The sequence below is a fragment of the Gorilla gorilla genome, chromosome 6, assembly GCF_029281585.2.
Source record: "Gorilla gorilla gorilla isolate KB3781 chromosome 6, NHGRI_mGorGor1-v2.1_pri, whole genome shotgun sequence".
Lineage (NCBI taxonomy): Eukaryota > Metazoa > Chordata > Mammalia > Primates > Hominidae > Gorilla > Gorilla gorilla.
In genome coordinates this window covers 95609794-95624916 of record NC_073230.2, presented here as the reverse complement: position 1 = coordinate 95624916, position 15123 = coordinate 95609794, and the positions used below count along the sequence as shown (strand labels likewise).

General features: G+C 36.0%; 1 protein-coding gene across 2 annotated transcripts in view; it reads right to left on the bottom strand.

The window, feature by feature from the left end:
* The window catches only part of HEPACAM2 (HEPACAM family member 2), a 37988-nt gene extending 23832 nt beyond the window's left edge, over positions 1-14156 (bottom strand). The window contains exons 1-3 of one of the 2 annotated variants that reach the window (XM_004045750.5): positions 14055-14156; positions 6788-7138; positions 3068-3352 (exon numbers count right to left, since the gene is read on the bottom strand). In XM_004045750.5, coding sequence (XP_004045798.4) covers positions 3068-3352; positions 6788-7138; positions 14055-14133 — 715 coding nt within the window. In that variant the 5' untranslated portion in view covers positions 14134-14156. Of the gene's footprint in view, positions 1-3067; positions 3353-6787; positions 7182-14054 lie in introns of those variants that run through there. The other variant, XM_019031609.4, reaches the window with a different exon arrangement.
* Between the last annotated feature and the right edge of the window lie 967 nt (positions 14157-15123).

Here is a 15123-nt window from a genome sequence, read left to right as displayed (position 1 = left end):
TGTTTTATTTATATGCTATATCTGGCTCTTCAGAAGCAGCCTCACATCCCTCAAACTTCCTTGCCCCCACCTCAACACCTCTTCCAACTCTTGGAACCTAACACTTCGAAGCATTTCAGTTCCTTGCTTCTGATATGTTTCTTAAAAAGTAACATAGTTTGTTTATTTAAGAAATGCACGGGTTTTTTTTGCAGAAAATCCTAAAATTCAGAGAAGCACAAAGATGAAAAGAAAGTCATTTGTAATTTTATTGCTCAGAGAACCAATATCCACATTTCAGTGGATAATTTTCAAGTCTTTCTTTAATGCATCTTTTTCTCTCTCTCTTTATCACACGTGCACACAAATTTAACTACATCTCACACTCTACATGTTGCTTACAATATACTTTCTTCTGACTCTACTATGATGTTATTTCCTTTATCATTAGAATTCCAGGCTGACCATCCCTCTACTTGGAGGGGCAGCCTAGTACATTATTCAAGTGAATGGGCAATCCAATTGGAGATATTTGGAGTGATTCAACTAGAGTGACCTCTGATACTGAAGATGAAAGCAGAAGGATAATTCCATTTTGACTTTGGATTATGGTTTACTTTCTTGCCTTTGGCAGAGAGCTCCCAATAGAAATGAACCCTTTGCCTTGGGGATGGCTGTTTACTAAATGACTTGTAAAATCACATATCATCTGTTCTCTTTAACAATTTATGGCTGTGTGGGAACAGTACCTAAATTTACATCATGATGCTGTTTGCCGCCCTGCTTGGGAGCAGATGGTAAGTATTTACCGTGAATGACCTTTTTTCCCCTTTAATTTTTATCACTTAGAGCTCTCCACTGCAGCATTGCCATATGTTGCACACAAAATGCAGTGGTTACTGGGTTATTATTTACAACTGGAGCTTGAAGGCATATCATGAACTGCAAGTAGATACTTGTCTGAGTTATTGGCTTGACATTGTATTCCACCAAGGCCAATACCAGATTATGACATCACAACCTCATAAGTATATAGTCAATCTTAATAGACTTTATTATACTTTTTCTGCCAAAATAAAAAATAGTTCCTACTTTCATGAAAAAACGCTTCACAGAAACAGTGCCTTTAGAAAACAGAATACTTGATTTTGCTAAAGGTCAGGAAAAAAAGTGCCAAAGCACTATAATGAAGAAGCTGTCACCTTATAATGAGAATTTAGCCTTTTTACAGCATCGTCAAGTAACACTGGAATCTAAAAGGGATATGAAGAAAGATAATCTGTTCCATTTTAGTTAAGTTCAAGAAACTTTATTGATTTCTTAATCTCTGTCAGCTATTGCCCTATGGATACAAAGATGAAGAATGCAGAACTCTGGTTTGGGTTTGGGGTGTTCACAAGAGTCAAGGAAAATACAATGCAGTGAGGACCAGGAATGAGAGTGCCTAGGATGCTGAAGGAGCACAATGAACCTGTTAGTGACACTGAGGAGGTGAGACAAGTGGAGGCAGGTAAACCTTTCTGGAAAGGATGATGATGTCATGAGGGAAGAAGAAGGTAACCAGATGAAGAAAGAGAAGTGTGAATAACACCAACCAAGGCACATATTCCCAGCTTGCAGTGAATGATAAAGATTGTAAACATTTGGATGCCACATCCACAGATAGGATATACAACCAATCTTCAGATTACAGTATATATTTTATTTAATTTTTGTTACTCAAAAGCAACAAAACCAACCAACCAGAACAAAAACAGGGCTAAAATAGTGATAGCAAGAAAAATGATTAAATTAATGGGTCTGGGTTGTGTTTGTACATGTTATATGGTAGGTAGTAATTGTTTAGCACAAACAAGACCCTGATGTTTGATTTTTTAAAATCAAATAATCTATAAATCAATGAGTGCATAAATGAATAAGTAAGTGAATGAATGAATATCAATAAGATGAGATGTTGAACAAGTGAAGGATTCTGCATTTGAAAGTAAAAATAGTGAAGACAAAAATTAGTAATGCAATGTTCACAATTACCAATTAATGAGTCAAAATTTTTCTTAAGCCACGTAGATAATTCATCTTTACAATGTGTAAATGGAAGCCACATTTGTAAATTGTCTAAATGTTCTTCTTTCTATTATCTGTTGTTAGTCTTTGCATGTGATAGGTGTTTCTCTATGAGATTTTCATAGGTAATGTTTAAAATAATGTAAAGAAGAAAGTTCAGTCTGTCAGCAAAAGATAGATTCTGTAAAGTGTGAACTTACTCAAATTGGGGTATTCTCATTCTTTCAAATAACATCGTGAAGGAAAGAAGGCTTAGGAGCCTAAAGCATAATATTTAACATTTGCAGGTTTGATTATGGTTTTCTCTCCCATTTTTATATTTTCCACACTGTGTATCACAGCATATTCTGTGATAATAATGAGATTGGTGCATAGACTTGCACATGTTGAAAGAAAGATGTTATTTTCATTTTGCCAGATTAATATGAACTGTATAGCAAAACAAAAGTATATTTCAAAAATGATATTTGCATTTGCCTATAATTGCTTAAGTAAATTTCCCCAGGACTTTTTCATTTAAACCTATGGCTAGAGTTTAAAGATAGGCAGGTAGGGATGGGAAGACATACAGATAAAGAGCTAGAAGAAAGAATTGATGTAAAGAAAATATTTTACAAGAGAAAAATAAACTATGTTAAATTCAGGAATGGTAATATTTGGAGAGGAAAAAAGTTCTCAAGATATTCTTTCGGTTTTTTCATTGCAGCCTTTGCATTGTTCTGGGTTCTTGAAATTGAGAATCTTGCTTTCCGCTGGAAATAAGGTCGCACAATAGACTGAATCACGAAATACAACCTGAATGGCCCCTGGCCAGTATTTCAACTTGATATTTAAGAAATAGGATTGTTCTAGTAGACATATTTCATACAAGACAGTGCCTAGGAGGTGTGATTAGAACTATTGAACTACAATAATGGTAAAAAGCCAAATGACATCTGGTACTTATATTCTCTGTGACTATCCTGGGAGATATTCTCAGAAAACAACAAAAAACAACTCACGAGTTAAAGAAAAATAAACTTACAATATATGATGGGCATAATGATATCACTTTCCATTTCACTGACAGGGTTCCTCACCAGGCAGCTGTAATTCCCAATGTCTTCCTTGGTTACTGGAGCAATATGAAGGGTATTGTTTTGGGGAGAAAAGGAGTAGGTGGAGCTGGTGTGGACAGGTCTCCCATTTTTTAGCCATTGGTAAGCTAGCCGAGTGCCCCCTTCCACATGGCATGTCAGGGTCATGTTCCCCACATACTCCACAGCCCCAGAGGGAGGATGAATCTGCACCACTGGCTTTGTGATAGGATCTGAAATATTAAGAGAGATATGAATGATTTTTTCTTTTCATGGAATTATAATAAAACCCTATGAGGTCTTTCAAATATGAACTCCTGGAGAAATTATTCCAGCATTTTACACTGTAAATGTAGACAGCTCAGGTAATAACTAAAGAAGAGAAGAGAATAAAAAGACAGGGAAAATGCAAAATGACAAAATATGAGAATATCATTTATAGTCAGAGATAATCAAATTCCAGAACTTACTTTTCAAGGATGGTCTAATGAAGCCCTTTACTTTATAGGTGGCTGAGAATGCCAGCTTCCTTATTTCCTGTTCATTGTGCTTTCACCAACACCATAAAGGTGCACTTTCACAGGCAAAATTTATATGGTTATTCCCCTCTATTGATTTGTCCTAATGTCCCAATAGCAGCTGGTTGGGATGGATGTGGTGAACTCAAATTTCTATCATCTGCAAAATATACAGCTAACATATATACTATACTTTTGGGAAACTGAGGGATAATTTTAGTGAATCACATATGTAAAACTATTCTTTCTATGTATGTCATGAAGCAATTATAAACTTTAATTGCTTTGCATTTGTGTTGTAACATTATGTTAGTCACTTTAACAAACCAAAGCCTACATTTCAACACTGACTCAGTCTGAAAATAGGATAAAATATATTCTTGGGCTTTTATCAAATTAGAGAAAAAAATACAAATCCAATAGAAATTCCTATTGGAAAGTCAAGTCACAGGAAAATAGTCTTATTTCATCATCTGCCACACAGTAGGCTCTTAATAATATTTGTCAAAGCAAATTTCCAAAAATGAGTAAATATTTGCTCTCTGAATTTTAACTGTAAAGTTGATGGATTATATAAGCATGGTAGAATTATATAAGAATCCACAACCATTTCTGGCAATTTTCTTTAGTCATTGAAGTTCTTGACTCAATTGATAAAAACAGTGGCTTGCCCAGAGTTACACAGCAGTCAGTGGCAAAATGAAGAGGGCTTCACATCTGGCAATGTTTCTCTTCTGCATTTTGGAGAGAGGTGTATTTAATAATCTCCTTCTATGTATGACTACATGACACAGAGAGAATAGGATGATACATAAGTGAGAGATGATTGTGTCCAATGTTTAGACTTCAATTTCCTTTCAAGCTTTTAATTAGGGTCGATGCATCTTCCTCAGGTAGATTTATTTTGACTTGTGCTCCTATTTTTCTACACTGGAAAATGTGCGTTAGGGAACAAACTGACCAAATTCTCCATCCCAGAGAAGATAGAAGAAAGTGAAAGATAAGAGAAAGGAGGTTGAAAGGTAACTTGTAGGGGAGTCGAGTAATTCTGAAGCCTATAGCACTTTTCAAGAAGGGTGTAATCAACTGGCTCATCTATTTAATTTAATCCTTCATCTTCCCTGGCAAGAACAAAAGACTGGGAAAGGCTTTATGTTTATGATATTATGATTTTAAAAGAAAAATAAATTGTGTACATTTAATATGCAGAAAAAGCTTATATTTCAAATGTACCTGTGTGTGGAACTGTAAGTGGTATGAGATAAATAGGTAACACATCAACAGTTTTGTATGAGAAGAACCAATCATTAGAATAGTCACGGGTATTGTGATCATACATTTGCTTAAAACAGTATAACTCAGATGAAGAAGTTTTTCTTCTGAGAAGAATTTTGGCACGGGGCCTAAAACCCTATTCAGGCTTTACTAAGTTTTTGGTTGCATTTTCCTAAGCAGATTCAACTTTACTACTGATTAACAAGAAAGGATTCTATTAGGAGGGAGACAGGACACCATATAGGAAATCTTCATGGAAATTCCCTTTAGATCTCTCTTTTCTTTTTCCCCACAGTTGCTCTCTAGGCATTTGCTTCTACCTTCTGCATCTTTACTCCTCTGAAGCCTCCCCAGTCTCCTCTGTGGCCACTCATTTATTCCACAGATAGTTGCTGAATCTACTAGTGGTCAGCAAAGGTTTTAAGCACTGAGGACAAAGCAGCAAATAATACAAAGTCCCTGCTCCTAGGGACCTCATATTCTAGGTGGGGAAGAGAAAGAATAAACAAATAAAAATCTATAATATGCCCAGGTAGTAATAAAAGCTATGAAACAGAGAGAAGCAGAATTGGAGATAGAGAGTGACTCTCTCTCTCTCTCTCTCTCTCTCTCTCTCTCTCTCTTTTCTCTGAGCATGTGTGTCTGTGTGTCTGTGTGTGTGTGTGTGTGTGTGTGTGTGTGTGTGTGTTGGAGAAGTGAGATCACATTTTATATAGGGTGGTCAGTAAAGGCTTCACAGATAAAGTGACATTTGAGCTAAGACCTAAAGGAAACGAGGGGAGCATGCTAGTATCTTGGAGAAAAGCTATCTAGGTAGAGCAAACAGCAAGTACAAAGGCCCTGAGGAGTAAGTGTGTTTTGGCCCGTTCCAGGAAGAGCATGAAGGCCAGCATGGCCAGAACCGAGTGAGTGAGGGGGATGCAGATAGGAAAATGGGGTCAGATAGGCGCTGGGTATGTGGGGCATTGCAGATTGTTAATACTTTGACTTTTACTCTGAGTGAGATAGAAGCAATGGGAGGATTTTAAGCTGAAGGAGGCAGGAATAGAAGCAGGGAGAGTAGGTGGCAAAGCTATTAGGATAGTTCAGGCCACAGCTGATTGTGGTATTGAGTGGGGCAGTACTGGGGGTGGTAAGTGGTTGGATTTTGTCTATATTTTCAAGGTAAAGCCAATAGGCTTTCCTGTGGACTGGATGTGGGATGTGAGAAAAAGAGGAGGTCAACGGTGACTGCAAGGTTTTGGCTAGAGCAATTGATAGAATGGAATTTGTATTTGTTAAAATGGGGAATACTGTCAAATAAACAGGTGTAGAGATCAAAAATCAGAAGTTGGGCTTTGGACATAGTATATTTTACATATGTCACTTATTTCAATAAGGAAAATAAGTGTCTGAAAGTTAGCTGACCCCACTCCCCCTCAGAGGACATTTCCAGGCATGTCCATTGTCCTTAAGTACCATTCTTGCACAAGTCTCATCCTCTTCCAAACAGTGTACTGAAACAAAAATCTTCATGACAAAAATAGGGCTCTTCCCAGGGTACAGTCTATTGTTGAGAAAATAAGATTTTCTCCATCTCATCAAATTAGCAACATTATACTTGATAGTTCCCAGGCAAACAAACAATAAGTTATACTTAGTGCTTGATTACCTATTGCACTAGGTATATCTCTTATGTGCATGTCTTATTTAATCTTCAGAAAGCCTCGTGAGGTAGATAATGTCATTAGTGCCATGAGACATTGAGGCTTTGAGGATTAATTGATTTGTGCAAAGTTGTGAAGCCAAGATCTAAAGCCGAAGTAGTTTAGTCTCCTGAGCCTTTGCTAACTACCATACTAGACTGCTGCCCTCGTACACTCACAGGGGACTCACCATCAACCGTGACTTGTATCTTCTGACTGGCAGATAGAGTTCCATTTCCCTGAATGTTGACCTTCACGATGTAATTGCCTTCATCAGGGAACTGCAGTGGGTTGATAAGCAGAGATGCATTGGGTGGCATCATGGTGAACTTGTGTTGGTATTCCAAGTCAGGAACCACAGACTTATTCACAGAACCCAGTAAGTATTTGGGCATCGTGTGGGGTCTCTCAAATAGCCATATGATCTGGATGTCTGATGCTGGAGTGTGGAAGCCATAGTGGACGGGTAGGTAGAGGGCCTGACCTCTGACGCCATGGACAGTGTGTGATGGCACTGTCACCTTCAGCCCCAAGCAAGCACCTGTTGCAAAGGAAAGGAAAGTTGTGAAGACCTTGAGCCACATTTCACAATCTAAAGGGGCAAATGCAGAGAGAACCTGATCAGGTGATAATCCTTTTCAAAGAAGAGTGGCTTCTAGGTACTGACTATTCTAGTACTGGTTACATATAGAGGTAAATATTTGTCCCTGAAACCTTCTGCACTTAAAAAACTCCACCCAAAGACTGTGCTGGTTGCACAAGATAAAAAGGAAAAGCAGAAGTTATTTTCTACGATTGCTACGGAATAATGGGAAAAGGAGAACTAAGAAAGTTTACTACTTCTAAAGTCCAATGAAACCATTAAAACATTTGGAATTATGACGATATTAATGTGTCATATCATATCATAATCTAACTATGTGATTTGAGAAATACTAGAGGTTATTTCCTTCTAACAGTTTCCCTTAAAGCCGTCTGAAATGACTGAATATTCCATTATTGGAAGTACTTCCTTTTAGCCAAATGCTTGCCAAATGCAAATATCCCAAGGAGAGTGGTATTAAACCATTATCAGTCATGACTAGTTATTTCCACCCAGAACAGGCATCTGGTTGGTGTATTTGAGAAACAGCAAGAGGCAGGTACAGACAGAGCACAGTGGAGGAGGAGGAGCATGATAAGATATGAGGTCAGTGAGGTGGCTGTGACAGACTGGCAGGACCTTAGGATCACGGGAAAAACTCTGGCAATTTTACTCTAAGATGGGGATGCAATAGGAGTTTCATTAACAGAAAAGGGCTATTTTTTTAAATGTTTTATTAGACCTAGTCTAGCTGCTGTGAGAATACACAGGAATAGGGCTAGAGCAGGAACAGGGAGAACACTTAGTTAGGAGGTGACTGCAATGTAATAGGCCAGAGACAACTGTGCTGGAAACTAGGGTGTTAGTAAAAGACGTTTTGGAAAAAGGCTGATTGTGACAAAAGGATTTGCTGACACTTTGAGGGTGTCAGAAACAAGGAAGATGCCAAGCTTCTTGACTCGGACCAACTGGAAGAAAGGAATTGCAGTAAATAAATTAATCATGGGGAAGACTGTGGGGAGAATAGTTTTTGTGGGGAAGACGAGCATTCAGTTTTGGGAGTGTTCATTTTGAGATGCCCATTAGACATCTAAGAGGCAATGTTGTGAAATCCTGATTAATGTGAATTTAAGAGAGAATGAGGGGCCTGAGAGGGCCTTGGGGCATGGAGCTCTGCCCAGTGGATAGCCCTGGGCAGTGCTGGGGATTTCTGGGCCCATGCATTCACTGCTGTATCTTCAGGTTTCTTCCCAGTTTCTGGCAACTGGAGATATCCCCGTCTTACCTTAAGCCATGATATATTATTTTATTTTATTTAGCATTTCTATGTATTTGCAGGGGGAAGAGAGTCTTCCTTAGCTCAGGTTACCATGTTGCTGGAAGCTCTTTGCTTCAAAATCCTCATATTAAAAGGGGCAATATGATACCTACATCATAGGAACATTTGATGTAGTAGAGGAGAGAGTGAGAGAAATTTAAATGTGGAATATTTTGAATGATGAGAGAAAAAATAGACAATGAAAAGAAACTGTAGACAATGAGTATAGACAACACTTTTGGGGAGTTTTGCTGTGAAGAGGAGCAGAGATATGGGACAGAAGCTGGAGAAGGATCAAAAATGTGAAATAAAGAGAGTTTTTTGCTATTGGGAATGTTTCACTGGAAAGGGAAATGTTGATGAGGCAGAATAGAGATGGGTGAAAGTAGAATAAAATCCTTAAGCAGGTGAGAAGAGATGGAAATTAGATATAAATAGAAGCATTTTACAATTTTAAATTTCTCAAATACAAAATGTTCATCCTCTTTGATCACTTCCACTTTTTCATTTTTTTCTACATTTTTTTGATTTCATTCTACTAGAAAGGGAGTCCTCAAGCTTCATCCAAGTCATGTCATGAAAGGCCATCAATTTTTAAAAGGGAAAGGTGGAAAGGTCTGTTTGCCTTTTGTGATTATTTCCTTGGAAAAACTCAAAGATGTAGGCCTGTTCCTATGAGGAATCCAGTTCTACCAACAGTAAATTTATCTCCTTCCTTCCCAGAGTGGAGGTAGAAGCAAAGATTCCCACAGTTTGGGCCTTTGGCTAGCTATTAGTAGAGAGTGAGACTCTGGGGTTGGCAGAGAAGTTAGAGGAAAGAATCCAAGAGGAGAAAACACCAAAGAGGAAGATAGTTAGTTAGAGGGAGAAGAGATTCCTAGACTTGCAACTGAAACTTACCATATGGACTGAAAAGCAGATGACTGTAAAAGAAACATAAAGACATGTCTTATTGTCTCCTTGGCCTCTGTGTGTTTTTGTGATTAACTTCTAAGAATTTTTTTTCTTCTGATAATGGACCTACTTGCACACTTTGGTGATTGGTCCATAACAAAGCAGTTACAAAGATGAGAATTCCCTTCTGTATTCTTTTCTGCCAAGTGTAAGACTATTAAATCTGGAATTTTTCCTAATTTGAGTGATTAGAAAAAGAGAAAACTGGGTGCTGGGAATTCTAAAGAGGAGATAAAGTGGATTGCAGAAAAGAAGTAGTGGTTCTCGCAAGGAAATAGTAGGAGAGAGAAAGAAAGATGGGAGAGAGAAATCTATGTCTCAAAATTAGTGATGTCTAAGATATGTGAAGCAGAGGCTGACAGTCGGGGTGAAGCTCTTAAAGTCATAGATTTAGTAAGACATTGGGCCTTTGCATGGGAGATCAGCACAGGAAAAGATTCCTCTTTGTCTATCTGTTTTCTGTACAAAACAAAATGCATTTATATGTCTTTCATTGAAGTTGAAGATAGGCAGTTCCTGACAAGTTCCTGGTAAGCAACAATAAAAAAAAATAGGCTTAGTACGTGTTATTACTAACTTAAGATATGTAAATTGGAACTTTCACTGTATTAAGTGTATTGCTCCCTCCTTTTTTTTCACTTGTGTAAATATGAAAATATTTACAAGTGTTTCATGGCTCACTCCTGATCTTGGACTCCCATGTTCTATATCCGCCATTAAGTCTTAAATTTATCACTTGCAAATAGCTCTAAAATAATGATTTTCAAGCACCTATTCTCTTAACTTGAAGATTACTGTGATTGTTACTTTAATAAAGTTAAAGATCTACTGAAATATGAAGTCCTAGTAAAGGACACATACTTGGGGTAAAATGGTGATTGGTCAGTTATGTGACCTTAAATAAGTCATTTTAATTTTCAGACTCAGTTTTCTCATGTGTGAATAGGAGGTAATATCAGATAAGGTGTAAGGCCTTTCTCAACTCTCTTAATTTTATGTTATTGACATCCTGAGGTGCTTTTCTAAGGGTAGCAGCTACCTATATTTGAAGGTGAAGGGCCCAGAGAGTTTTGAGAGGACCCAAATTGAGAGAGGGCCTAAATAATTTTGAAGAATTGAGTCCCAGTTTTTGGTTCATTTATTAAGTTGTCAATTCTTGGATATCCTTTAATAAAACAGCAATTCTGTGTTTTTTACAAAGAAATCAAGGGGAATGATGGAAGTCTGTATAATTGCCTTGGGAATGCACTGGAAAAAGCTGCATGGCTGCTAATAGGGAGCAGTTTTGTCATGGATGTGTTGGTTCACTTAGGACATTTCACAACTCAGCCTAGAAACCACCACTAGGCTGAGAAGGTCTGAATGGATTCCGACCCATTTTGTGCTTGTCATTTGGGAAAGCCACTGCAAAAGTCCTTCTCTGCTTTTTTTTGTAATTGACTTCCTTTGTAGTTATTTTTGAAAAGATTGATTGAGATTTATTTAATATTCTGGAAATGGTTGGGAGGCACTATATTACTATGGGGTGACAATATTGCTGGAATAGAAATGTTGATGAGTTTTGGATCTTGACCCAGAATGTTGAATCTTAAATATGAAAAGACTGGTTAGAGAGTCCATGACTAAAATTATAGGAGGAAAATTTTATTTAATGAAATATTAAATACAGTACAAATATTGAAGCTCTGAGAAAAAATAAAACTACATTAGTAGAAAAAGATATTTTATATAGCGTTTGTGATCATTATTTAGGGGAAAATTAGTTTTGGGGTCTATTTTAGACTGCATCATGTAATAATACCTTAAATAATATATTGCCATCAATATCTCTGAATAGGTTCAGTGCTTTCTTATTAAATTAAAAGTTTTTTTAAATATGTATGCTTTTTCAAATGTTTGTGTGACAGTGAGAAATAGCACAGCTGTTACAGTAACTATTTGCTTAGAGATTGCTTATACAATTTTTTATCAGATAAATTATAGGTAGCAAGTTATAAGAATGTCAGCAGGGAATGAAATTTTCTTTATACAGTATCTTATCTCAGCCACGTAAAATCTCTTCATTGGACATGAACCTATCAATATGATACAATCTTTGCTTGTAGTGAAATTTGGGAATAAACAGATAATTGAATGCTTCCTCCACATTCTAGGAACACATACTCTCTTATCATTGATGTGTCACCCACTACAGATGTGATGAATTCATGCTGTCCAACACAGTAGTTTACTAATGTGAGAAAACTTAGCTTCATTTTGAGAAATTTTCAAGTGCTCTTTTCTAGTTGTATGAGAAAACCCAAAGGACTAAACCTATTGATTTTAGAAAATCATCCTCTGCATGAACAGATAAACTTCAAGAAAATAAATAATATAAAAAGGCCGGTTGTGGTGGCTAATGCCTGTAATCCCAGGCACTTTAGGGGACTGAGGTGGCAGATTGCTTGAGCCCAGGAGTTTAAGACCAGCTTGGGCAACACAGCGAGACCCCTGTCTCTATTTGAAAAAATACAAAAACAAAAATAATAAATAATATAAAAATTGATGAAATTTAAATTTATTTTTAGTAGTCCAAATATTTGGACTTAAACGGAAATTTAAATTCGATTTTATTATTATATTCACTATTACTTTCTGAGTATAACAAACAAAAACTCTTATAAATTATAGTTCTGTTAAAAAATATCTTGACTTTTTGCATATAAGGCATTACACAAATCTGGAGAAACATTTATAATACTAATCATAATCTGACATACAAAATTGCAGCAATGATCCCTCCTTTACAGACCCTGTTACACTGTATGACAATAGCACTATAAAAAAGTATCCAGTGTTAAGGTACACTTGAAGTCCTACTGTAGAATTTATCTATATTCCAGCAACAAAGGACTCCCTAGACCGGTTTCATTGTATTGAATATAAACATCAGATTTCACAAAGTGACCTCTGCTGTAGCTCAAAATAGCTGGCATTTACTTCCCTGTTATCATGTGTGGTATTAACAAGCATAACACAAGTATTGTTGACTGAAAATAAAATCTTGCATCTTTAGAGAAAATAGAAATTATGATGTGTTTTGAATAAACTGTACAAACTGTACATTTTAGGCTTCAAATTTTTAAAAATTTTTTAAAAAGAAGAAGCAAACAAAACTTCAATATTCCTAAAAGCAAAGATTGCCAAATCATCTGTGGTCTTTACAACACACTGCCTATGGAGAAAAGCAAATTTGCAGAAGAGAGAAGGTCTTAAGGTATAAAAACTGCTTTAGCTATTTACGAACATGCTATTTTCCTAATGTACATTTGTTTTATTTTAGTTGAATTCCTTAACTAAATTGTCTCTAAGTTCTTCTTAACGCCAGTTTCAAAAACAACACTTATAAAATGATAGTAGTCCTACTGTTTTAAATATAAAAATAAGTGGGACGATGACCCAGGATACTTTCAAAAGGAAGAAAAATGCACAAAGGTAGAGACAGTTATAATAATTATTTACTTTTTCAAAAAATTTTAGAAAACAAAAATCTATTATAGGCTTAAATTTGATAACATAAATACTGTGATAACTGGAACAATCACAACTCTGGGAAACTCAAAGACTTAAAAAAATTTACAAACTGTACATTTCAAATGTGTGAGATAGGTACAACAGTAGGTATGAATTTGAATAATAACATTTACAATGCAAACTTTAACAAAATATAGGAGTGAAAGTAAAGCTCTAAATAGCTGAAGAAGCCTAAAAGTTAAATTGCTTATTTTGCTAAGCTGTTCTTAATTTTTAAAAACTGTAGCCTTTTTTGAACTCCTATCTGTTGAATATAAACAAAACAAGAAATTGATTTGACTTTTAAAACTGATAAATAGGAAGAATGGAAATGAGAACATCTGGTGAAAATAATGTTGACAGACAGCAGTTGGAATGCTGGAAAGAGACTCCTTTAAACTCGAAAGATAAAGAGGAGAATGAGGGAAAATATTAAGGTAGAAAAAATTTTTAATAGGACTAGCCATTGGGCAAAGAGAAAAGCTAAAGGCATTTTGGAGTAACAATCTTTTCAAACACATTCTCCCTTTTGTGTAGGAAATTTTTTTGTTAGTTTGGAATCTTACCTTTCTTCCATATTTCATAAGATGAGACAGATAACTTAAAACGAAGCAGTAAACAGTTTGCAACAATATCTTTAATTAAAAAGAAAACAATTTTTGTAAATTATTTGTAGTTTCACTCTAAGTGGTCACAATTTCATGGCCTATTAGAATATTTGCTGAAATAAATGCATTAAAGACTATTGAACCTATATGTAAACTCTAAAAGAAGAAATTCATTATATTTTAAAAATATCTGAATTCTCTTAATGAGTGCTATGACAATAATTGTTGTTCCAAGAAAACAATAACAATCTATTTATTGAAACTCATTTCTCTTAAATGTTCCTGCTTCTTTGCTGTAACAGTGTGTTATTGTTAAAAGGTTCTGACCTGCTCTTCAATTATCTGAATGCATCTACAGCCTAAAGCAAATATTTACCTTATGTCCACAATAAAAAAAAAAAACCTAACAAACAGCTAAAACACAATTCACACAGGGCCTTACCGAAGAGAAGGAGGTATATTTTGCACTGAAAGACCCCAAGTGTGTCACCGAAGGGCTCCATGAAAGCATCCTGTCCCATGCATGCAGTGCCCTGTTCTCAGTGGTAACTTGGACCAGCAGCTGCTGGTTTATTTGCTAGGGAAATTAGCAGTGAGGTAACAGACCCTATCTTGCCTCTTGCTTCTGTGATTTGAATACAGAATGAATGTGTATACAAAGGACACAGGGAGTGGGAACACCTGTTATGTGCTTAGCAAGAATACAGGCTTATGGCTTTCAGAAGAGTTTCTTAGCAACTACCAGTAATTGTCTATATATTTCATAAATTATACTTAGTTATTAAAAAATCACATGAAGGAAAACATCCTTTTCAGTGACTTTACTGAAAAATGGCATGTTTTCATAATGAAAGAATACTGTGAGATTTCCTTAAAAACAAAAGCTGGTTTTCTATCATGCAGAACTATGCCATTATTATTTTAAAATTAAAAAAAAATTATATGAAAATTGAAGTAGCTCATGTATCTGCTAAACAGTTATAAATCTTCATGAAGTCACTAACATGTAAAAATTCTACCAATGAATCAAAAGAGAGATCCAGAATATATTTAAAATGTATTTTTTCTATGCAGTGTTTCCTATTACAATGACTGATTTCATTTAATTTTTGAATTCATCTTATTTTTAAAAGCAAATCACAGGTGTGTTTCCAACTGGGACTGAGGCATGGACCATGCATAATTATAATGAAAAGTGCATGCCAAGAGATAGTATCTGAGGCCACATTTTCACAGCTGATGCATAGAGGAAGTGAACCAATGATCTAGAAAAGATCTCACCTCTACTGCAGTGTCCAGGTTACAGTTTTTCAACCTGGTCTCTCCATTGTCATGGCAGCAGATAGTCTAAGCATGTCCGCTTAATTTACTAAGTTATTAGTTAATCCCTATTTGCAAGAAGGCTCTGGTTCTAGCCTTGTTATATAAAATGTTAAGGATATATCCAAATCTGCATCAAATCATCAAATCAAGGAAAATTCCTTGCATGCATCAGTTTTAACAGTAAAGGC